Below are 25,380 nucleotides of genomic sequence, written 5' to 3'. Positions count from 1 at the left end.
TTTTTTACAAGACCATTTGCTATCCCACACTTGGGATCATAACAAAAACAGGTTTATCTCTCATTAAAGGAGCCTAAAGCCTCTTGCTTATCTGTGACTCTGTGATGAGCTCTAGGGCACATCTCATATTGAAAACTGGCCAGAATAATTTATTTTTTATAGACGCTAAACCAAAAACCCAAGTAGTGCTGTGTCCATTATGAAGCAGAACTCTAGTATATTGGTTTATTTGGAACACATTATTTCAATCGTCTTGATAACAGGACACTGAAGGCAAGGTATCTTTGTAATGAATTCTATTCTAGCACAGCTCAAGTACCTCATGCCTTAAAGTCTCAAATGTTTCACTATTCTGTTTGGTTGGTTTGCTTTAGTTTGGTTTGGGCCCAGGATGTAGTGAAGGATAAGACTTGTTCAGAAGAAAATTAACCTGTAAACAAGATGTTATTTGTGGTTAAAACTGATTCCCACAAGTTATCCTCTGACCTACGCATGTATGTATATAGGTGATGTTTATAAGTACCCCTATCCTCACCTAACATCCAATACACACACATACAGAATAAATAAGCACAATTTAAAAAATTTTTCATGCTATTTGTAAACAAGTTTTGTAGTAACCAAAGGGTATTTTTGTTGCCATGTGGCTGATGAGCAAAGTAATTGGAACAAATTAAGCCCCAGAGGACTTAGTCAATAGAAAACTTGTTTGGATATATGAATGGCAGAAAGGTAACAGGGACAGTGAAATATGTCTCACAGAGTCAGAGACAGCACGCTTTAAGGAGATAGTGCAAGCCTAAAAACAAGTGCCAAGGCATGACAAATGTTAATTTTCAGAAAATACAGTAAGAGGCCTAAGATTCACAAGGAGGTTAACAGAAACACGGAAAAATGCTGGGAAGCTCACACCCATGCTCTAAGGTGTGTCCCTTTCTGTCTGAGCCCATATGCTTAAAATCTGTTTTAAAATACCTTCAATAAACCTTGACTCTGCTTTAAAATGATTAGCAGTGTGGAGGAAGGGAAGAAAGACAAAAGAATGTATGTGTTGTGAAAGCGAGAAAGCAAACTATTGAGGTAGGAGTGTACAAAGGGCCAGAGACACAGGAGAGGACAGAAGGGAAGAAGCAAATTAGGAGAACCAACAAAAACAAATTGTGTTTAAAAATGCCCTAAAGAATCTCAATACTTTCCAGGCTAACTAATGTATTTCTTTAATCAAAAAACAAAAACAAAACAAAAAACAACAACAAAAACAAACAGTAAAATACAACCTGAATAGGAACATACTCAGAAAAGAACAAGAAATACTAGTATTGACTGCAATAGGGCTGAAATCAAGTAACATTTCAAATGGCCTTGCAACTACTCCTCACCAATTCAAGCTATAAATTCATTCTTTTTAACTACAATGCCAGGGGAAACATATTGAAACAATCAAACATCTGGCACCCACTTTGTTACAAAAAGAAAACTCCACTCGTTTTGGCAATTTTAAATGCTGATTTTATTTACTGCAAATTGTGCAAAGGACATTATAATACTGTGCAGTAGGACAGTTATGTAAATCCAGTATTAAACAATACCGCATGTGGCAAACATAAAGCAGAACACCATGTGCCTTCAAAACTGATTAGTATCAGTCTGCAATTCAGTCTGACAATTCTTAAAGAAATCTCAAGTACTCTCATTTAGTATAAACAAATACCCAGGAGCATAGGCTCTTGTTTGGTTGGGGGTTTTTTTCTGTCTGTTTAAATTTATTGAAATCATACCAATTTTAAATAGCTGATAGAGGTGATCATAAGAAAATAGCTTATATGTTTTCCTTCGTTTATCAATTGGCATCATCAGATAATACAATGTTAAGAAGTTGGCTAAGAGCAAGCTGTCTCCAATGAACTTGCTCATCATATGGACTAGTAGTGCATTGATTCCAATTTTCTTTTCATAATAAAAAGTAATATGCCTTTGTCTTAAAGAAATATTTTACTTCAAAAGTAAAATAATTTAAAGGGCACACAATAGTGACCATTCTTACCAACTAAACCTCTTAAGAACTAATATAAGACAATTATGAGCCATAACAATAAAACTGGCAGCAAAAAGTATTTCATATTGCTAAATCTTAATTCTGAGGTGTATAATGAGGTGAGTTAGGTAAGAGCATATATCCAACTGGCCCAGAATTTATAGCACCATGGGTTTGGGCAGAAGCACCATATGCTGCACCAACTGGATGCCACATGGCAATACTGGAATAATCTGATGCTACAGGAATGTAGGACTCAAATCCTGGCAAAGGTACCCCATAGGGATCTGTCATTACTGGGTAATATACTGTTCCTTGAGGGACAGGCACAGCATCAGCAATGGGAAAAGTATCTGAAAAGAAGCAGAGATATAGTATATTTACTCTATTATAAAAATCCACTAAATGTAAAATTTATATTCTTGCAAGAAAAATTAAATATAAAATTAATTATAAAAGATTACAGGGCATGCCAGCAAGGCACTTGCTGTGAACCCTGACATTCCAGTGACCTACACAGTAGAGGGAGAAAACTGACTCCTTCACTGGGATGTCCTTATGAGTGCTACATGTGAAGCATGGTGTGCATGCATGCATACACACAGGCACACCTTGCACAGACACATACACATTCACACACACATACGCAAAACATAATTAAAACATTTTTAAAGATCACAGAGGCTAGAGAGATGGTTAAGTGCACTTACTGATCTTCCAGAAGGCTCTGGTTCAATGCCCAACACCTACATGGTGGCTTATAACAATCTGTAACTCCAGTTGAACAGGATCCACAACACTTTCTTCTGAACCTTTCTGCTTGCCTCTACCTCCTAATTTCTGGGATTAATGAAGTGTGCTACCCTACCCGGCAGGAGCATTTTAGATATGAATATAAATAGTATCTAGAAGAGCTTACCAAAAGTGTCTAAAATCTCCCAAATTAAAAAGTTGCAAGTGCATGTGCTTATACATAGAAATAAATCAGGTATGGGTGACATCATCTGCTGATAACTAGGAATCCAGTACCTCTACTAATTTAAAAGATCTTGCAAATTATATACATTTCTTTCTACTTTTTACAAAACTAGATTCACTAATGCTCCAACTAATTTACACAAAAAGTTTTAAATTACTGGGAAATTTGAAATTTTTCTTTCACTGTAATTTCAGCCAGTTGCTTTACTCCCTAAAATGACAGTTCACATTTTTATGTGAGAAAATGTTGGTCAGGCCAACGGTGTTTGTCTATCATTCATTCAAGATAAAAGAAAAAATGTGTTCAATGTTAGCAGTCAGCTAATAACTCAATAAAATAAGTAATTTCCCTTAATTTAATATTTAAACTTGCTGACTGTGGTGACATACATGGCAGGATTTGCCAAAGGATGAAGGAGGAGGATCATGAATTTGATGCCACATTTTAAAGTCCTTGATGGTGGAACAGACATTTAATCCCAGCACTTAATGCAGAGAGGCAGGAGGATCTCTAAGTTCAAGGCTAGTCTTTTCTACAGAGTGAGTTTTGGGACAGCCAGAGGTACACAGTGAAACCCTAAAAAAAAAAAAAAAAAACCAAAAAAATAAATAAAAGTCCTAGGCTTCCTGTTTAAAAGAGACTGGAGAGATGACTTGATGGGTTAAGAGCAATGGCTACTCTGCTCTTCTAGAGGTCATGACTTTAATTCGCAGCAACCACATGGTTGCTGGGATCCAGTGCCATCTTCTAGTGCACAGGCATAATGCAGACACTCATATACATAAAATACATAAACAAACCTTTTTTTTAAAAATCAAACTTCATTTAGTTCATAGAAGTGTTTTATGACTAGTCCCTGTGTTTATGATGAAGAAAAATAAATAAAACTAGGAAGTATAAAGGCAGGCATTTTTGGTTTTTGTTGTTGTTTTTGTTTTTCAAGACAGGGTTTCTCTGTGTACCTTTGGCTATCCTGGAACTTACTCTGTGGACCAGGATGTCCTCAAACTTATAGAGATCAGCCTGCCTCTTTTTTCCAAGTGCTCAGATTAAAGGCTTACACTACCACCTAGACCAAGTTAGGTTTTGTTTTGTTTTAAGGAACTTCTCTGAAGAAAGAAACAAAAAATCCACAATTCTATGTGGAGTATAGCACTAATAAGCCTACTGGTTTATTAGCACAGTTTGGTGCCAGTGCCATATGGTAACAGCAGCACCTTGAATACAAATGTCACAAAGTCAATGTTGTCGTATTTTGAATAAGAATGGTCCTTATAGGGTTATATATTTCAATAGTTGGTTCACAGTTGGTAGAAATTAGAAGGATTAGGCAGGCAGTACATCCTTCTTGGAAAAGGTTGGGGCTTTGAGATTTCAAAATCCCAGGCCTTTCCTAGTTAGCTCATGCTCGATGATCTCTCCCTTCCTTCTCCCTCTCTCTCTCCCTCCCCCACCTCTCTGCCTCAGGCTTGTGTATCAGATGTTAAGACCTTAGCTACTGCTCCAGTTCCATGCATGCATACATGCATGTTGTCATGCTCCATACCATGATGAACAAGGAACTACAAGCAAACTCCCAGTAAACTTTCTTCTATAAGTTTGTTCATGGTGTCTTTTCATAACAATAAAAAAGTAGCTAAGAAAGTCCAGAAATGAGATGGGGCTGTAACACAGTGGTAGAACTCTTGCCTGGAACATATGAAGCACTGTGTTCAATCCCCAGTTTGGAAAAGAGAAAGAACAAATAAAACTCAGTATTGTTTGTAAATACTGCTGGCCTCCTACCTATAAGCATGCTTTCAAAGAGCCAGGATCACAAGGCATCTACATAATACATTTTCAGAACGGATAGTCTAAATGCATATAAATTTATTGAAATATCTGAAATTAAATTATACACAATAAAATCCAACTGACTTTCTTAGTGGCAATATTATTACATACTCACCATTTGTTGATATATCTGTCTGTGTGTCATCTGCTCTCGCTACATCATTGTACAGATGAGGATCACTTTGGTCTACCAGAGGTTGCTCAGTATAATCTGGATAATTCTCTACTTGAAGCGGCGGCGGTGGTGGTGGCGGCTGCTGCTGCTGCTGCTGTTGCTGCTGCTGCTGCAGCACATGTGGCACATAGATCATGGAATGCCAGCAGTTGTGATGATAGCACTGGAGCAAGAAAAGGTAGCAAGTAAAAACACAAAAATTCTTATTTTCACTATTCTTAAAGTAGGATAATCCCTAGCTTAAAGAAATCGGGTGTCAATTCTCAGGTGTTGTGACATCTGCTATGTACAAAAATTTTTTAAACTAGGACTTTAAGATCTTTTACACCACCTTTTGCTCATATTTATACCTAGGGATACATTTAGAAAATCATATTAAGGAAATCAAAGATATAAACAGACTTGTGCACAAACATGTCACTTGTAGCATTATTTTTTAAAGTAAAAACTAGTGAAAAATCTAAGTACTCAACAATATGGTGCTGTGAGAATCATTATATATTCATGGCAGAATACTACACAGGCAAAAAGTCATGCTATCAAATAGTTAAAGGCAAAAAGTGGTCTAGAGAGATAGATCAGCAGTTAAGAACAATGGCTGCTCTTTGAGTGGTCCTGAGTTCAATTCCCAGCAACTGCATGATGACTCAGAACCCTCTGTAATGGAATCTGATTCCTTCTTCTGATATGCATGAAATAAGACCACTCATATATATAAAATAAGTAAAATAGTATTCCTGTGAAATAAAGAGTTGAAGTGATCCTCACCTCAGCTTCTTGACTAGGTAGGATCACAGACATGTATCATCATGCCTGGCTATGAGTACTTTTAAATGCCTCAGTCTTATGAATTATGTATCAAAGTTTCCACATATGAGTGCAGTACTTGAAGGGACAAGTAATTATCAACTCTTAAAACAGAATTTAAAAAGATAGTATCAAAGAATATCTATCCCACTGCTCGTAATTTGGATGTATTTTATATGGAGAAGAAAGATTTCTGCTTATGTCTAAGGTTTAAGAGAAATTATTGTGAGGAACTATGGACTACTAAGGCATTTTCAAGAGACTAATAGTTTAATATATATGTTAGTACCTACACCTCTCAACTCAGGGAAGAATTTGGCAAGTATCTAAAGTTAGTGCTTTAAAAGGTTATTAAAATGTATTTGAACTAGGTCTAATTAATTTCACAGAATACAGAAATTTCTATAAGACATTAAGTAAACAATAAATAATCAATTCATTCTGAGTATGTAACACAGAGGGCTGGTATATAATATTAAATATGAAGTCTAATCTAATATATATGAATTTGTGCTGCTTAAAGCGCAGCCCTCACTCTTTTTTTTCATTAATTTATTCATATTACATCTCGATTGTTAGCCCTTCCCCTGTTTCCTCCCATTCTTCCCTCCCTCCCATTTCTCCCCTTCTCCCCTCCCCTATGTCTGTGATTGAGGGAGACCTCCTCCCCCTATATATGCTCTCAGAATATCAAGTCTCTTTAAGTAGCTATCCTTCCTCTGAGTGCCACCAGGTCTCCCCATCCGGGGGACATGGTTAGAAAAGGGGCGCCAGAGTTTGTGTGAGAGTCAGATCTCACTCTCCACTCAACGGTGGAGAGTATCATGTTCGTCGGCTAGGTCTTGGCAGGGGTTCGAAGCTTACTGCCTATATTCTCCTTGGGTGGTGCCTTAGTTTGAGGAGGAACCCAGGATCCAGATCTGCCTGTCATAAAGTTCTTCTTGTAGGTTTCCAGGACCCTGTGGGTCCTACTATTTCCTCTTTCTTCCATGCTACTCTTGCCTAAAGTCTCAATCGGATATCCTGTCCTCTGACCCACTTTCTTGGTAAGTAAAGATTTTCATGGTACGTATCCCTTGGACTAGTGTTTTGATATAAGTGAGTATATACCGTTTGTCTCTTTTTGCTTCTGGGTGAACTCAACTCATTAGATAATTCTAGATCAATCCATTTGTCCACAAATTTTGGGAATTCCTCGTTTTTAATAGCTGAGTAGTATTCCATCGTGTAAATATACCACAGTTTCTTAGTCCATTCTTCTACTGAGGGACACTTAGGCTGTTTCCATGTTCTGGCTATTATGTATAGAGCAGCTATGAACATGGTTGAGCATATGTCCCTGTTGTGTGGTAGGGCATTTTCTGGGTATATTCCAAGAGTGGGATGGCAGCCCTCACTCTTTAACATTTTATAATAAGACAAACTGTACCATGCTAAAGTATAAAACTGTCCGACAGAATCTTCAGAGATCTCTTAAGAGTAATAAGACCTTTTAAACATTCACAGTATTCTTGGTTTTTAAAGTTCAAGAGTCCGATTTCTCAAAACAATTATCAGTTGAATACAGGACTTATCAATATAATTTTAATATTATCCCTACCTGCAATCCCAGATTGAAATAGTACTGTAAAACTTTTGTATCTAAAACAAAAACACAATGAATTTTATTGATGTAAGCAATCTGAATTATCATTTACAAACTTTTCTCTGAGCATTATTCAAGTTGCTATGGACACAGCCATCTCACATACTACCACCACTGTCAATTTTATTTTAAAGGACTATTTTTCACTTGGAATAGCTATGACTATTTTGCAACAAAAGGTTTAATTCTAGAACACAAATTTCATTTCTGTTCTTAGTATTAGATATTACTAGAATGGTGTTCTCTCATTACTAAAGACATTTTCTTGCTTGCTTCAAGATGGGAATTTTACTACAACCTTACCTCAGTTAATAACAATACTAAACAGTACAAACTGCTGTTCTACTACTGCTGGGGAGTGATGCCCACTGAGAAAGCTGGCATAATATGAAACAACTCATCTTGTTGTGATGTATCATAACACACCATCATCAGAACTCCAAAGACAGGTGAAAGGATTAATGCCTAAGACTGTAAAAGTTTTCCAAGTATAGAAGTCAACTCAAATAGTTCATAATTTAACCGAAATTAGATGTACAGAAAAAGAGAAAAATGTAAGCATTCTTGTTTTAAGTTATTTTAATGTTTAGAATGGACTTCAAGGCCTTGAAAACATTAACTGGGACGTCTACCACTGAGCAAAATCCTTAGCCTTGTTCTCAGTATTTTAATTATATCCATGAGTATATTTAACTGAATGCGACGGACCTGGGTCCATGCATATTTTTATTATTACTATAGTCCAAGTTCCACTAAAAGATGAATTTTTGAAAAGTCTCTTTAAGTGACAGCCTCCTTATAGAAATATATATGTTTTGCCATTTTGAAAGAATCATTTTGTATTTTGACTAATATAGAGGGGATATAAAGTCGATGTTCAAGCTAAAGAATGTAAGAAGAGGAAGTAAATTCTTTGGTACCCACAAATACCAATAGTTAAGCCTGCATATCAATGTTCATAACAGTATCATTAATAGTCAAAAAGTAAAGACAACTCAAATCACCATCAATTTATAGATAATAAATACACAACAATCAATCATTATTATTAAACTATAGAGTGAAATACTGTTACCTATTACAAGAAGGATGAACCATAAAAACATGCTATTACTCACAAAGGCCAAGACCTGGAACCAGCCTAAAGATCTACTGACAGATGAATGGATAAAGAAAAGGCGACATATACACAATAGAGTCTTATTCAGATATGAAAAGTAAAATCATGACATCTATCAGAAAATAAATGGCATTACAGATCATATGTGAAATAAGCCAGACTCAGGTAAATGTATCCTTTCATGAGGAGAAACTAGTTTTTTTTGTGGGTTTTTTTTTTTTTTGGTCTTTCAAGACAGAGTTTTTCTGTGTAGCCCTGGGAAGTTCTGGAACTTCCTCATGCAGACCCCGGGATGCCCTCAAACTCAGAGATCCACCTGCCTCTGCCTCCTGAGTGCTGAGATTAAAGGCATGCAATACTATGCCTGGCCTAGAACTCTTTTAGGAGGTATCTTTAATCATTCATGCCAAGGTTAACATCCTAATATTAACTGTATTTGATGTACTAAAAGGATAAAATTGGAAGATGAAACATCAAAGTAACAGAGGAATGAATGATAGAAGGCCTCTTAAAAGGAAGATGACGGGAATACAAGAAAGAGTAATGAAGTTGGGAAGATAAATTACTTTGTCGTATGTGAATCTAGATTTAACTACATATTAACTGCATATAAACATATATAGGAAATGGGAGGCAGGGAAGAATGGGAGGATACAAGGGATGGGATAACCATTGAGATGTAACAAGAATAAATTTTTAAAAAGAGAGAGAGAAAATAAACATATATAAAAGACACGAAAGGAGAAAGAAACTAAGTATCTAGGAAAAAGTAAGTAGTGGGAACATCAAGTATGAGGGATGATAGTCAGAATGTGAATATGGTCAAAGTACAATGATACACAGTATAAAAACGTCATAATGAAATCTATTATCTTACGTGGTATGGTGATACAAAGCTCATCAATCCAGCATGACAAAATCCCAGCATAAAGAAAAGGTGGATATGTAATACCACCACTCAGGAGCTACTAGCATTGATAGCTTCTACAAGGGGGCCAGTCAGTTTTCTTTAATGACTTGACCCCTGGTGGGCTGACCACACGCCAGAACAGGACCCAATTCCAAGAATAGCTGGACAACACAATCTGGATTTTATGGGCAAAGGAAAAAAAAATCTCAAGACTGTGTAGAAAAAGATGGAAGGTTGAGAGGTGGTAAAGAGAGAACTTGAGGGGGATGAATATGTTCAAAACATATTTTATGAAATTCTCAAAGAATTTATAATTTTAAAAAATAGAACAAACTGTAGAATATTCACTTAAAAAAGCAATATAAAAACAAGTGAGTCACCAATTTAAAGAACATTAACTCACATATAAATGAATGGTAGAAAACAAAAGTTCAAAGCAATGATGATATCTAGGGGAAAATAGGACGGGCCAAAGGAAAGACAGGATGGTGACATATGTAAATCATGGGACAGGGCTGGAGATATAGCTTAGTAAATATCTGCTATGCAGGCATGATATTTGGACAATCTTCCTTCACTTACCCTCCTACACTCTTTTCAACTTCTAGGAATTGCAATCCTATTCTCTTTCTATGAGATAAAAAACATGTTTTCATACTTCACAAATATATTGAGACATGCAGTACTTGTCTTTTTTTTCTGTGCCTGGCTTATTTTACCAAGTACTATGTATGTCCTCTAGATTTATCCACAAATGACAGAATTTTGCCTTTTATATAGGTGAATAGTATTCCATTGTGTATATATACTCATTTTTATTATCCTTTATGGTTAGATGGGTCTACTGACATATACAATTTACCCTTCAAGCCATCAAAAACAAGATGACTTAATTTCCAGATAAAAGAACAATGAGCAAATATGTGCTAAAACAATATAACTGAACATCAACAACATAATCTTGCTGGTAATTATATTGTCATTTAAAAAACAGCATTGTTTATTTGAATATCTTCACAATAAAATGCTTAAGAATAGAAAATCAACATTATGTGATGGTTCAATACTATTTGGGCACCAAAGGCAGTCAGAATAAAGGAATCAGGATTAGATATTGGGTTAAATTAGGTAGAAACAACAATAATACTTACAAAACAGGAAACCAAGAAGAGGAATAAATATGTGTTGACTGGTGAAAGACAAGAGGAAAAAGATGTGGCATTTCATTAGAGACCACTGAAGATTGAAAGTTAAAAACGCTAAGTGAAAATGTCTAGTAAGCAACCAAAATTTCTGAACAAAGGCTAGCTAGAAAAAGAACAGAACAGAATTGGAGAAAATCTTGGTAACTAGATCAGGGTCTAGAAAGAACTCAGAAAAAAAGCAGCAGCTAGGAAAAAATTAGGATAATGTTATAAGCAAGAAAGTATACGCAAGCTGCTAACGACTTACAACTACAATTCTCTTTGAGTAATACTGCCAAACTCAGGGGCAACAAAGAACTTCAATGGAAAAACCACTGCTGGTTGTTTAAGGAAGCAGGGTAACAGTAGATATTCAAAGCAGATCAGATGATTAGAAGCTATCTCCATGTCCTCAAAATTCAGTTGGTAAACCAAATATCAAAAAGGTTAACAATTCCATGCACTTGGGAAAAGAACTTAAGAAACAAAAATTAATTCCCGATTTAAAATAAAATACTTGAGAAAAAACCCAAAGCTATCCATTTTTGAGTCTCTTCCATGAAAGACATGTAGCTACAAGAGAGAAACAAAAGAGAGTCATAATTAAATCCAACTATCCACTAGTGTCGCTCCTTTTGCTAGTCACCTAGAATTATAAGCTCAAATCACTCCCATTTGGTTCTGTACCCATCAATCATCCATACAATATTCTAGATTCAAAAAACATCTTAAACCTAATTAACCTATACCAAATCTCAAAATACAGTACCTTGGGGCAGATCACTTCCACTTGGATCACAGGAATAAGGTGGTGGTGGTAGTGGTAGAGATAAGCCTGAAGCATCTCCAGCTTCAAGAGGAGGAAGAAGAGGAAGTGGAGGCGGTGGTAGTGGTACTGCCACTGCTGCTGCTGCAGCAGGCTGAAGAAAGGCTGCAGCAGTAGAAATCAGAAAATTATTAGGAGTAGGATGGCAATAACTAACAAATAAAACACGACTAACAATGCACAGCTGTTGCCCCTTATAAAGCAGTAGCTAGCCTGCGTTTTTGCCCCCAGTATAATCACAGAACATTATAGAATTCTCATGGGTTGATTTAAAAACAAACACTTGGGAGGCTACCCAATTAAAAGACGTTTCACGCAACCTGTCATACTCTTGGTCAAGAGACAAAAATGCACACAGCAGAGATTTTAGCAACATTACATATTCTCCTGGCAGCCTTGAAAGAACGTAGGGAACTTTACATCATGAAGATCCAGTTCTAAGGAGACACAGAACCTAAAAATGGGCTAGATACAATATTTTATCCCTATACTGTTCTATATCCATTATTACAGTTTAAAATGATTCATCTAGGATTTTCAGTTTTAATGCAAAATTGAAATGTGATTATGTTTGCAAACCCCTATGATGATAAACAATGTTTTGAACGTAATATTTTTACCTACATGCATGTAATACACTCACTAAACATGTGGTATTTTGGTAAATGCTTAATGACACAATTCTTCAAATTTAACTGGATTTTAGTCAATTGACAAATTAAATTACCAAACTTCAAAGCTGTGCTATATACATTATATTTTAACACTAGAAGGCATAAAGTTTCATCTCATCATTCAGTAAAGCATTAAATTCAAAGCTCTAACACATGGAGTTTAGATTTAAAACAATTCACAAGCTGAATTTGTTACTCTGGAAATTTACAAAGAAAGGATGCCTTCATTCACTGGCAAGGCCAATAATACACTCATACCTTTTATACAGTTACATGCTAATAGTAATAGGAGATGTATCTACAGATGACACCAAAACAAAATAATTCATAAGCAGGGTTTTTTGGGGGGTGGGGTGGAGAAATGGGGATGAAGAAACAATCCTGTTTTGATTGTGGCATTGCTTACATAACAGGGCATTTGTGAAAATTTAACTTAACTGAACAATAGAAAATGAGTTAAACGACACAGGAAATTTCGACAGCTTACGTAACTTTTCAAGTTGTGCTATAAATTTAGAAATGTCTACTTTTATAGTTACAGAAAAGCGATTTTGATTATCAGAGCATACTAATGCTTGGATGTTTCTATAAAATGGTTTTTCCAACAAAGTTCTTTTTCTTATCTCTTAAACTAGTACTCAAATCATACTGGGTTTCTGTAAAAGGAAATGGAGTCTGGCAGAACAAGTATGTAATCTCAGCTACTTAAGAATGCAAGGCAGAAGGATCTCAATTTCAAGCCCTGCCTGGACTAGAGAATAAGCTCAGGGCCAGCCTAGACAATTTAGTGAGACTCCTATAAAGAATAAAATGTGAAAAGAGAGCTAGGGATGGCTTAGTACCAAGTACTAAGTATGCATGCACAAGGGCCTAGGTTTAATGGTCAGTACCAAGAAAATGAATAAGGCCATTACCTGAAAACAGAAATGTGAATATGATCACTAGGTAAAAGCCAACTACTAGACCTAGAGGTAACAACATAAATTGTCACAAATCCGAAAGAATCAAATTTATTCTGCCCTAAATGGCATTCTTTATAAATGTGTGATACTATAATAAGCACCTTTTTTCCCTGCACTATGTAGCCCTGGTTAAACTTCATTCAACTCACTATGTAGACTAGCTACCCTCAAATTCAGAGGGAGGGAGGGAGGGAGGGAGGGAGGGAGGGAGTGCGTGCGTGCGTGCGTGCGTGTAGGAAGACTATATGGCAGGCACATCTTGCATGTGGGGAGCAGAAGACATCATTCAGGAGTCAGTTTTCACCTTCCACCATGTAGGCTCAAAGGATCAAACTCAGATCACCAGGCTTGTTGGTAAAAACTTTAGACACTGAGCACAAAAGCATTAAAATCCTTTACTTAGCTGTGATTTCAATACTTTAAGTTCAGGCCCCTGCTGGAGGCAGACAAGCTATGTTTTCCCAAATTTAGGAGTATGTAGAAAATCCAGGATCCAGGATCTCAGAATGAGATTTCCAATAAAAAGAGTCCCATCATAAACATTTTTTGCATGTATTTGTTCTGAGCACTGTGCAATACTTGGCTTAATGATTTAAGGTAAAATAGTATCTAGTTGTAGAGGCAAACTGTCAGCCACCACAAGCCATTTCCAATTACCCTATGTCCAAGGCCATTTCACTTGTACATGATTAATAATAATTCTCACTCTAACATTAATCACTTCAGTATGGTTTTCACCTTAATTTTCCTACTTAATGTGCACCCACAGACAACTTTAAAAATCTTACCCTTCTTAGCCGGGCGATGGTGGCGCACATCTTTAATCCCAGCACTTGGGAGGCAGGGCGGATTGCTGTGAGTTCGAGGCCAGCCTGGTCTACAAAGTGAGTCTAGGACAGCCAAGGCTACACAGAGAGACCCTGTCTCAAAAAACCAAAAAAAAAAAAAAAAAAAAATCTTACCCTTCTTCAAAAGTTTATTATGGCTTCAATTTTAATTTCAACCCAGTTGTCCTTCCTCTCTCCTTTATATTTCCGTATGTTTTTTCTTTTGAAGAACTTGAGCTTTTTGGCCTTTCGAATTTCACACATTCTACATTTTGTTGATTACATATTGAAGATATAGTTCAAAATGCACTCAGGTATTTCCTGCAAACAGGCAGCTTGATCTGGGAAATTGGATCAGCCTTAAGAATGATTTCTTAAGCAGGGTGCAATGGTGTATACCTTTAATCCCAGGACTCAGGGGTTGATATTCTCATCTCTGCAAGGTGCTATTATGCATGTTTCTAAGGTCTCATGATTTTAGCTTCTATAGTTTTCTCAATTATACATTTAGCATTTGTTTCACTCCCTTCAATACTCTCCTTCAAAGGATTTCTATCAAGATTTGATCTCTTTTACCTAACTGCAACATGTCAATTTTGAATCATTATCTTTGACTTTTTTAACTATAGATTTCTTTCTTACATTCTCATTCCTCTTGAAGCACTGTGTACTGTAAACTATCTTTCTAGGCTCTTTATGCTTTTCATTATTGAAATGATCTGCTTCGAGTTCTCCAAATTCTATCATTTCACATGAGTTTTTCTAATTCTAACTTGTCATTGAATTCTTGTGGTACTTTATCACTGTCTTTGCCACATTATGAAATAGTTTGGTACAGGTTTTTATATTTGTTTAGTTTAATTTTGTTTAGTAGGTAAGCTTGACATGTTTTTACTATTTGGAGGGGTAGTCTGTCCTTTTTCTTTGAGATACCCATGTATAACATGTTTTAATTATGTTTACATTTATGTAAACTTTCCTTTCATAAAATTGAGAATGAGATAAGATACAAGGTGGCTTTCTCAATTCTTCAGTTTTTTCTCACTGTTTTGTGCAGTCTTCTAAAATTACTTTAATAGAATTCAGTGGTTCTATTCTCATGACAAGGAGTTATTACATGGGTATGAGTTATATAACAAACTTTTAGGAAATGTATAAAAATAACTAACCAAAAATAAATAAATAAATAAATAAATAAATAATGGGTGTGGTAGTGCACACCTATAATCCCCACACTCAGGGGGACAGAGGCAGCCTAGTCTACAAAGTGACTCTAGGACAGCCAGGGCTTTTTACACAGAGAAACCTTGTTTTGAAAAAACAAAATAATAATAATAACAATAACAACAACAGTCTCTATGTCTATCCTTAAGTAATAAAACATAATTTATGGGACCAGAAAGACAGCTCAGTAGGTAAAAGGAATTGCTATACAGAGCTTGTGATATGGTTTGATGCCTAAAATTCACATACAAGTGGAAGAATCAACTCCATAATTTTCTCAAGCCTCAGCATGCTCACCTCTACCCCATATACACATTAACAAAAAAATTAACATTTATTTCTTTAAATTAGATACTACCTAATAACTAGAACAACAGTATATACAGATCCATGAGTAGAAAAAGGTTTCCAGAGTAAATAGACACTAATAACTCACCTGAACTATCTTGTGTATGTGGAGGTACAAAGACCGGTTGTATGGCATCCTGTGAGGAAACATCAGTGGTACTAACAGCTTGGTTATCTGCTGTACTGTTAGATAAGACTGGAACTGGAACATGGCTGTCCCAGGAAACTGCAATTGCAGTAGAATTGTCTAACACCTACAAGTGGAAGAAAGATTAGAATTCTTAAGTTTGGTTTCCCAAACTGTATTTGTTTCTTCCTCTGAACCTAAATTTAGGAAATTTTTATTTCTCTGTTGACATAACACTGAGAAGTCAATCTGCATACAAATCTTACAAAAGTTACTTCTTTTTCAGGATCTCTATGCTGAGAGCTATATTTCTGTAAAAATAACACATTAATATAAAAACAATAAAGACATCAAGTTGTGCACGAGGCAAAGTTTCCCTCCAACTCCTGTTCTTTATCTGTGTAGTTGCCATGTTCCTGAAATGGCAACTTCTAGGCTCCCACAATATATACTCATGTTCACTTATATATGTATTTATTTCCATAAATATTCAAGTAGAAGGGCTGCTTTGTATTTAAGTGTAACTGAATGAAACATTTTTATGATTAAGGTGCAAAATTCTTCAAGAGAACATACTACTTTACCATGGCATATGCTATACATAAATATAACAAACAAATAAGAGACTCTTAAACACTATCTTCATTGGCAGCCTTTATCTTTTCTCACTACAATATGGCTCTTACCCAGTCCAATCATCTAAATTTACAAAGTCATCAAATCCTGCTAGACTCTGGCTAATCTTTGACCTCTTAACTGCTTGAACTCTTGGGAAAGGGTCATATTCCCTGCTCCTGAAAATGTTCTCTTCCCAGAGTGTCAATATTTTTCTTTCCTCAATTGTTCTTTCTCTACTCATTTTTTTAAAAATTGGTGTTTCAGTAAAGAGACTTAAAAAATAATTTACTATTGACTGATTCATAAAAATTTCACAGAAGACTACATAATAGTATCTGAAACAGATACTTAATTTGATTTGTTAAATAAGTAATGTATTAATCATTGTACTGGGTAACAGAAGGCACAATAATACTTAATGGAATATAAACATCTGCTCAGAATTATGATGAAATGAAAGAAAAGAAAATATTCATTTTCTTCTGTTTAGCTCACTGTAAATGACTGTTTGGTAACACTATGAAGATTACCTTCTGGGGGTTGTTATATGAGGTAACTGTGTCTTGAGGTCCACCGTCCTGAAGCTGGAGAGACTTTAATAAATACAGAAATATAACTGAATAAAGGGAAACCAAAGGAAATTTTCACTCTCCTTCCTATCCTCCATTATAATCTATCCAGTCTCATCCCCTTCCCGTAGCAGGACTGCTTGCAGGGGTTTTCCTCCCACACCACTCTTATTTCTGGGAGACTAGAGAAAGACTTGACAAAGACTCTCTGACCTATCACCAGCCCATCCTATCTATCCCCATTCTTTTCTGCCAGCCCTCATACCTAGAAAAACATTCTACCCAGTACCTTCGGTGGGTAAACCTGACAGGGACTGAGGTAGAAAATTCAACTATCCTTCCTATCCCTCATTACCATCTCCACATTCCATTCTCACCCTCAGCCAGGCTGCTACAGATGTCCCTCCCCCTCCCCACCTCAAACTCCACTCACTGGAGACTCCAACTCAGACCCAAGGTCCCCCTAACTTTTTTATATCTGTCTCTCCAGATGTAAAGATACATCAATCTACTTGCAAGATTCCCTCTTCCCCACCACACTTCCAACTAATTCCCTAGGAACCCCACTTCTTGATGTGGACAGAATCCCCTTATCTCTTTCCTAAAGCCCTTCTCTGCCTTTATTCCTAGCCTACCCTTCCTTCTTTTCAGACACCCATTAATCTGCAGAAGCACCCAATAGCAGTTAACACACAGCTACCACACTTTCCTAATACCCAGAGAAGGCAAAAGAAATCAAGGACTGGAATGCCCACTCAACAAAGACAAGACCTGTTATTAACACCTAGAATCACCAAACCCAGATAACTAGACACTAGTGCAAAACCACAAACCTTAACAGCCAGGACATATGCCTGCACCAGAACCCGATAATCCTACACTAAGACCCAAGAAATGCAATATAGCTGAAGCATATGACAAGGATTTCAAAGTAACTATTATGAACATAATAGCTATTCTGTTCAATGACCTTAAAGAGGATACGGATAAATCCCTTTAAAAGTCTATGAAAACCTAAACAGTAAAATGAAATAAGGAAATAAGGAAAATCCAAACTGAGGTAAAATTGAAAAATAAAATATTTAGGAAAATCAACAAAAACCTCAGGGGTAAGCTTCTCCCACAGAAAACAAGACATAGAAGAGGGACTCTCAAGGATTGAAGACAAAACAGTAGAAGAAATGGAAGACTCAGTCAAAAAAAATATTAAATTGAAAACTCCAGGCACAAAACATCTAGGAAGTCTGGGAAATTATGAAATGACCAAATCTATGAATAACAGAAATACAGGAAGGAAAAAGAGACCTAGATCAAAGATAAAGAAAACACTTTCAACAAAATCATATAAGTGCCAGGCACAGTGGCATGTGCCTGTAATCCCAGCATTCAGGGAGGCAGAGGCACCCGGATCTCTGTGAGTTCAAGGCCACACAGAGAAACCCTGTCTCAAAAGAAATCATAAGCATACAGAACACCAAAAAGACTAGAACAGAAAGAAATTCCGAAAACAAATAATAACCAAGACACTAAATGTAGGTACGAAAGAACAAGTAACATATAAGATCCATGAGAACAACATCCAACTTCTCAATGGAGTCTCTTAAAAGTCAGAAGAGTCTGAAGTCATCAAACACTAAGATACCAAAGATGCCAGCCCATAGTACTATACCCAGCAAAATTATCAATCAAAATAGAGAAAATAAGACATTGTATGACAAAACCAAATTTAATCAGCATTGTCTACCAATCCAGTTCTTCAGAGGTTTGTATAAGAAAAATTCCATCTAAAGAGATTAATTACACTCAAGGAAATTACACAGGAAATAAGTCCAGATCAACAAATGAGAGGGGGGAGGATAGATAGATAGATACGAAAATGACAGGAATCAACAAACACTTCAGAGATGATTCCCAATATCATGGTCTTAAGATCTGCACCCCCCCCCCAAAAAAAAAACACTGACTAACAGATTGGATGAGAAAATAGGATCCTTTTTTTCTGCTACATGCAAAAAGAATGAACCTTAACATAAAGGATAGACATCACCTCAGGGTAAAAGGATAGAAAAAGATATTCCAAGCAAATGAAACTAATAAGCAAGCTGTTGTTAGCATTTAATTATATGACAAAATTGACATGAAACTAAAACCAATCCAAAGATGTAGGGAAGGACACTACATCAAACAAACAAACAAACAAACAAAAATCAACCAAGGGGATATTCTTAAGAGCTAAGCAACAACCACAAAGGCAACCAAGTTCATAAAAGTAATACTAAGGAAACTTAAATCACATATTGATTGACCCTCATACAGAGTGGGAGATTTCAATAACCCACTCTCAGTGACAATCCATCAAAACAAAAACAAAACAGAAATGCTGAAGTTTCTATTTAATGTCATAATGTCAGAAATGTCAGAATAATGCCACAAACCAAAATTACCTAAACACAAAAGAATATACCATCTTTCTCAGCAGCTCATGTACTTTCTCCAAAATTGACAGACAGCATGGGGCACATAGCAAGTCTCAACAGATACAAGAAAACCGAAATGACATCCTACATCCTATCTGACAACTGTGGATTGAAAATGGATTTCAGACAGCTCAGCCTGCATCCCTGGAGGCCTGCTGCCACCAAGGACAAAGGTAAACTACAACTGCTCCCCAGTGCTCCATTTTCTGGCCCACAACTCAGCCTGCATTACTGGAGGCCTGCCAATACGAGAGACAACCAGATGGCTAAAGGCCAGCATCAGAACACAGTCGACAAGAGCCAGGGCAATGTAGCAACACTAGAACACAGCTATCTTACTACAGCAAGCCCAGGATATCTAACACAGCTGAACCACAAAAAAATGAACTTAAATCCAATCTTATGAAGATGATAGAGGCCTTTAAGAGGAAATGAATACCTTAAATAAATATAGGAAAATACAATCAAACAGGTGAAGAAAATGAATGAAACAGTTCAAGACCTGAAAATGGAAATAGAAGCAATAAAGAAAACAAAAATTAAGAGAACCCTGGAGATGGTAAACCGAGGCAAGAGAACAGGAACTATATATAGGCACAAGTATCACCAACAGAATACAAAAGTGGAAGAAAGAATCTCAGGTGTAGAAGATACAAAGGAAGAAATTGACAAATCAGTCAAAGAAAATGTCAAATATAAAAAGTTTCTAACTCAAAACATCTAAACCGAAGATCAATAGGAATAGAAGACAATTACCAGTTCAAAGGCCCAGAAAATATTTTCAAAAAAAAAAAAAAACATAGAAGAAAATTTCCCTAACCTAAAGAAAAACATACTTATAAATGCACAAGAAGTTTACAGAACAACAAATAGGTTGGACTAAAAAGAAAATCTTCCTGCCACATTAAAAACAAAAACACTGAATATACAGAATAAAGAAAGAATATTAAAAGCCAATGGGGAAAAAGGCCAATACACACATAAAGGCAGACCTATGAGAATTATAAGAGTTCTCAACAGAGACTTTAAAAGCCAAAAGAGCCTAAAAGAGCCTGGACTGATGTCCTATAGTCTCTAAGAGACCACAGATGGCAGCCCAGACTACTATACCCAGCAAAACTTTCAATCAACATAGATGGAGAAAACAAGATATTCCATGATAAAACAAATTTAAACAATATTAATATACAAATCCAGTCCCACAGAAGATACTAGAAGGAAAACATGGCAAATAATTCATTCCACACAGGGAAAACCAAAAGGAATGCACTCTCGCTCTCGTGGGCGCTCTCTCTCTCTCTCTCTCTCTCTCTCTCTCTCTCTCTCTCTCTCTCTCTCTCTCTCTCTCTCTCTCTCTCTCTCTCTCTCTCCCTCTCTCTCTCTCCCCTCTCTCTCTCTCTCTCATACACACACACACACACACACACACACACACACACACACACACACACACACAAACTGTACTATCAACATCAAAATAACAGAAATTAACTTTCACTGGTCAATAATACCTTTCAACACCAATGGACTCAATTCACCAAAAAAAAAAAAAAAAAAGACATAGGCTAACAGAATGGATGTCTAAACAGGACCCACCATTCTGCCTGCATATAAGAAACACAGCTTAGCAACAAAGATAGACATTACCTCAAAGTAAAGGCAGGGAAATATTTTCCAAGCAAATGGACCCAACAAACAAGCTGAAGTAGCCACTCTAATATGTATCAAGATATGCAACTTTCAATCAAAACTACTCAAAAGAGATGGGGTAAGGTACTTCGTATTTATCAAAGGAAAAAAAATTCACCAAGAACAACATGTCAATTCTGAGTATCCATGCCCCAAATGCAAGGGGACCCAAATTGGTAAAAGAAATATTACTAAATCACACACAGAGCCCCACACATTAGTAGTAGGAGACTTCTACACCCCATTCTAAGAAGCAATGGATAGGTCTAGACAGAAACTAAACAGAAAAATGATGCAATAGCAAGATGTTATTAATCAAATGAACCCAACAGATTTTGATAGAACATTTTACCCAAAAGCAAAAGAATATACCCTCTGCTCAGCACCACATCACAGAATTTCCAAAGTTGACCACATAGAGGTCACAAAGCAAGCCTCACCAGATACAGGAAAATTGAAACAATCCCTTGAGTCCTATCAGACCACCATGGATTAAAGCTGGACTCCAACAATAACAGAAACAGCAGAGAGCCTACAACCGCATGGAAACTGAACAACTCTCTACTCAATGACCACTGGGTCAGGGATGAAATAAAGAAATTACAGACTTTCTAGAATTCAATGAAAATGAAAGCATAATATACCCAAACTTATGGGACACGATGATGAAAGCAGTGCTAAGAGGAAACTTCATAGCACCAAGTACCTTCATAAAGAATCTCATACTCAATTTAAAAATCATACCTGAAAGCTCTAGAACAAAAAGAAGCAAACATACCCAAGAGGAGTAGATGGCAAGAAATGACAAACTCAGGGCTGAAATCAATAATAGTAAGAGACGGTTCTGTGAGAAAAATCATTAAGATAGACTAAAAGGCAGAGAGAGAATATCCGAATTATCAGAAATGAAACGGGGATATATAATAATAGATACTGAGGAAATCCAAAGAATCATTAGATCTTACTTCAAAGCCTGTATTACACAAAACTGAAAAATCTAAAGAAAATGGATGATTTTTCACATAGATACCACTTACCAATGTTAAATCAAGATCAGGCAAACAATTTAAATAGTCCTATAAACCCTAAGGAAATAGAAGCAGTCATTAAAAGTCTTCCAACCAAGCCAGGCAGTGGTGGTGGCGCACACATTTATTCCCACCACTTGGCAAGTAGAAGCAGAGGGAATCTCTGAGTTCAAGGCCAGACTGTTCTACAGAGTGAGTTCCAGGACAGCCAAGGCTACACAGAGAAACAAACAAACAAAAAAGTCTCGCAAACATGAGCCCTAGGTCTGATGATTTTAGCACAGAATTCTAACAGACTTTAAAAGAACAAATACCAATAAGCACTTCCCAAATTATTCCACAAAATAGAAATAGAAGGGATACTGCCAAACAATGAGGCCACAATCACCCCATACCTAAACCACACAAAGACTCAACAAAAGAGAATTATAGACCAATTTCCTTTATGAACATTGATTCAAAAATACTCCTTACAGTACTCGCAAACTAAATCCTAAAACATCATCCACCACGATCAAGTAGGCTTCATCCCAGGGATGCGTAGGGATGGTTCAATATACTTAAACCCATTTATTTAATTCACCATATAAACAAACTGAGGGAAAAAAAAACACGGTCATCTCAATAACTACAAAAAAAAGCATTTGACACAATCAATCACACCTTCATGTTAAAAGTCTTGGAGATATTAGGGATACAAGGCACATACCTAAACACAATAAAGGCTATATATAGAAAGCTCATAGCCAATATCAAATTACGAAAGCTCATAGCCAATATCACCATTGAAACTATTAATAATATTCTGCTATAACTGCAGACAGAAGGCTAGCCTAACAGTCATCTGAGTGGCTTCAGCCAGCAGCTATTGAAAACAAATGCAGCCTAACATTAGGCAGTTCTCTGGGAATCTTATGGAAGGATAGAAAGAACTGAAAAAGCCAGAGAGGTCAAGGACACCACAAGAAAACCTACAAAATCAACTCACATGGCCCAATAGGGGCTCACAGAGACTGAAGCACCAACCAGAGACTATCCATGAGACGGACTTAGGCCCCCTACACATATGTAGCAGATCTGCAGTTTGGTCTTCATGTGGGACTTCTAACAGCAGGAACAGGGGCTGTGTCTGACTCTGTTGCCTGCCTTTGGTTCCTTTTCCTCTAACTGGACAGCCTTGACTAGCTTCAAAAGAAGATGTCCCCAGTCCTACTTGATATGTCAAGGCAGACTGATACACATGGGAAGTCTCCCCTTCTCTGAGAACAAAGGGAGGGGGTATAGGGGGAGGGACTGGGAGAAGAGAAGGGTGCGGAATTTCCTACAGGAATACCATGCTAATTAATTAATTGATTAATTAATGGAAAAATAGATTTCAACAAGAAATGTACAAAATCATGGAAATGGATCAATTTCCCTACTGAATAAAAATTAGTCAAGATGAAATTTCAGTAAAAAAGTAAAACTTTTAGAAATGAATGAAATTGAAAAAACACACTTAATGGCACACTTGAAAGTTCTAGAAGGAAAGGTAACAGCCAAAAGGAGTAAATTGCAAAATCTAATTAAAACTCAAGGTTGAAATCAATAAAATAGAAACACAAGAACAACAATAATAAAAACACAAATAATGATTGGTTCTTTGAGAAAATGAGTAAGAATGATAAACTCTTACCCAGACTGAAGAAAAGATAAAGAATAGATCCAAGTTAATAAAGTTGGAAACAAAGAGACACCAGAATTAGAGAATCATAAGGACATACTTTTAAAATTTATACTCCAAACTAGAGAACCTAAAAGGGATGGATGGATGGATGGATGGATGGGTAGATGGACGGACGGACAGACGGACATATATCCTTCCAATGTTAAATCAAGATCAGATAAACAATTTAAGCAGACCCATAACACCTCATGAATTAGAAGCAGTAACTAAGTCTCCCAAGCAACAACAACAACTAAACACCCAGGGACAGACAGACTTAGTACAGAACTCCATCAGACATTCAAAGAATGCTAATATTCTACAAATTAGAAACTGAAGGAACAGTATCTAATTCTTTTTACAAGGTCACAATTAGCTTTATACCTAAACTATACAAAGACTCAACAGAGAGAGAAAATTACAGGCCAATTTCCATTATAAATATCCTCAGTAAGATACTTGTCAACTTAATCTAAGAACACATCAAAGAGATCATAAACACAATCAAATAAGCTTTATCCCAGAGATGCAAGGATGTATGTAAATAGATAAATGTAATTCACCATATAAGCAGACTGAAAACAAAAAACAAAAAACAATAAAAAAAAAAAACCAAGATCATCTCATTAGATGCAAAAAGGGCCTTTGACAAAATCTGACACTGATGATGAAAATCTTGAATAGATCAGGGATACAAGGGACATACATAAACATAATAAAGGCAATTAGCACCAAGCCTATACCCAACTTCAACTTAAATGGTGAGAAACTCAAAGCAAATTCCACTAAAAAAGGAAGACAGAAGATGGCAAAGCTGTCACATTCTTTCAATAGCTATTCAATACAGCAATTGAAATCTTAGCTAGAGCAGTAAAACAACTGAAGATCAACAGTATACAAATAGGAAAGGAAGAAATCATTAAGTATCTTTAAGTACAGATAATATGATTTTATACAAAAATAATATTAGAAGTTCCACAAAACTTCTACAGGGGATAAACACTTTAAGAAAAGTAATAGGATACAAAAATTTTTTTTAATCAAAATTGTCATGTTTTATTAGAAATAACTCATATGATCTGCCATAACAGAAGTTGCAAGGTTACTCTCTTTTTTTTATTTTATTAATTTATTCATATTATATCTCAATTGTTAGCCCTTCCCCTGTTTCCTCCCATTCTTCCCTCCCTCCCACTTCTCCCCTTCTCCCCTCCCCTATGTCTGTGATTGAGGGAGACCTCCTCCCCCTATATATGCTCTTAGAATATCGAGTCTCTTCTTGGTAACTTGCTATCCTTCCTCTGAGTGCCACCAGGCATCCCCATCCACGGGACATGGTCAGAAAAGGGGCACCAGAGTTCGTGTGAGAGTCAGATCTCACTCTCCACTCAACGGTGGAGAGTATCATGTTCGTCGGCTAGGTCTTGGTAGGGGTTCGAAGCTTACTGCCTATATTCTCCTTGGCTGGTGCCTTAGTTTGAGGAGGACCCCAGGACCCAGATCTGCCTGTTATAAAGTTCTTATTGTAGGTTTCCAGGACCCTGTGGGTCCTACTATTTCCCCATTCTTCCATGCTACTCTTGCCTAGAGTCTCAATAAGATGTCCTCTCTTCTGACC

The 25,380-nt window shown here is 36.5% G+C and overlaps 1 protein-coding gene across 1 annotated transcript in view; it reads right to left on the bottom strand.

The window, feature by feature from the left end:
* Positions 1-1,328: 1,328 nt before the first annotated feature.
* Positions 1,329-25,380, bottom strand: part of Alg13 (ALG13 UDP-N-acetylglucosaminyltransferase subunit) — a 70,128-nt gene continuing 46,076 nt past the window's right edge. The window contains 6 exon segments of the mRNA XM_051142249.1: positions 1,329-2,388; positions 4,963-5,185; positions 7,430-7,470; positions 11,458-11,619; positions 15,638-15,803; positions 16,825-16,887. Of these exon segments, the coding sequence (XP_050998206.1) occupies positions 2,132-2,388; positions 4,963-5,185; positions 7,430-7,470; positions 11,458-11,619; positions 15,638-15,803; positions 16,825-16,887 (912 nt within the window). The 3' untranslated portion in view covers positions 1,329-2,131.

This window comes from Acomys russatus, chromosome X (assembly GCF_903995435.1).
Source record: "Acomys russatus chromosome X, mAcoRus1.1, whole genome shotgun sequence".
NCBI classification, from domain to species: domain Eukaryota; kingdom Metazoa; phylum Chordata; class Mammalia; order Rodentia; family Muridae; genus Acomys; species Acomys russatus.
The sequence above is the reverse complement of the archived record's forward strand: the minus strand, read 5'-3'. Positions and strand labels throughout refer to the sequence as shown.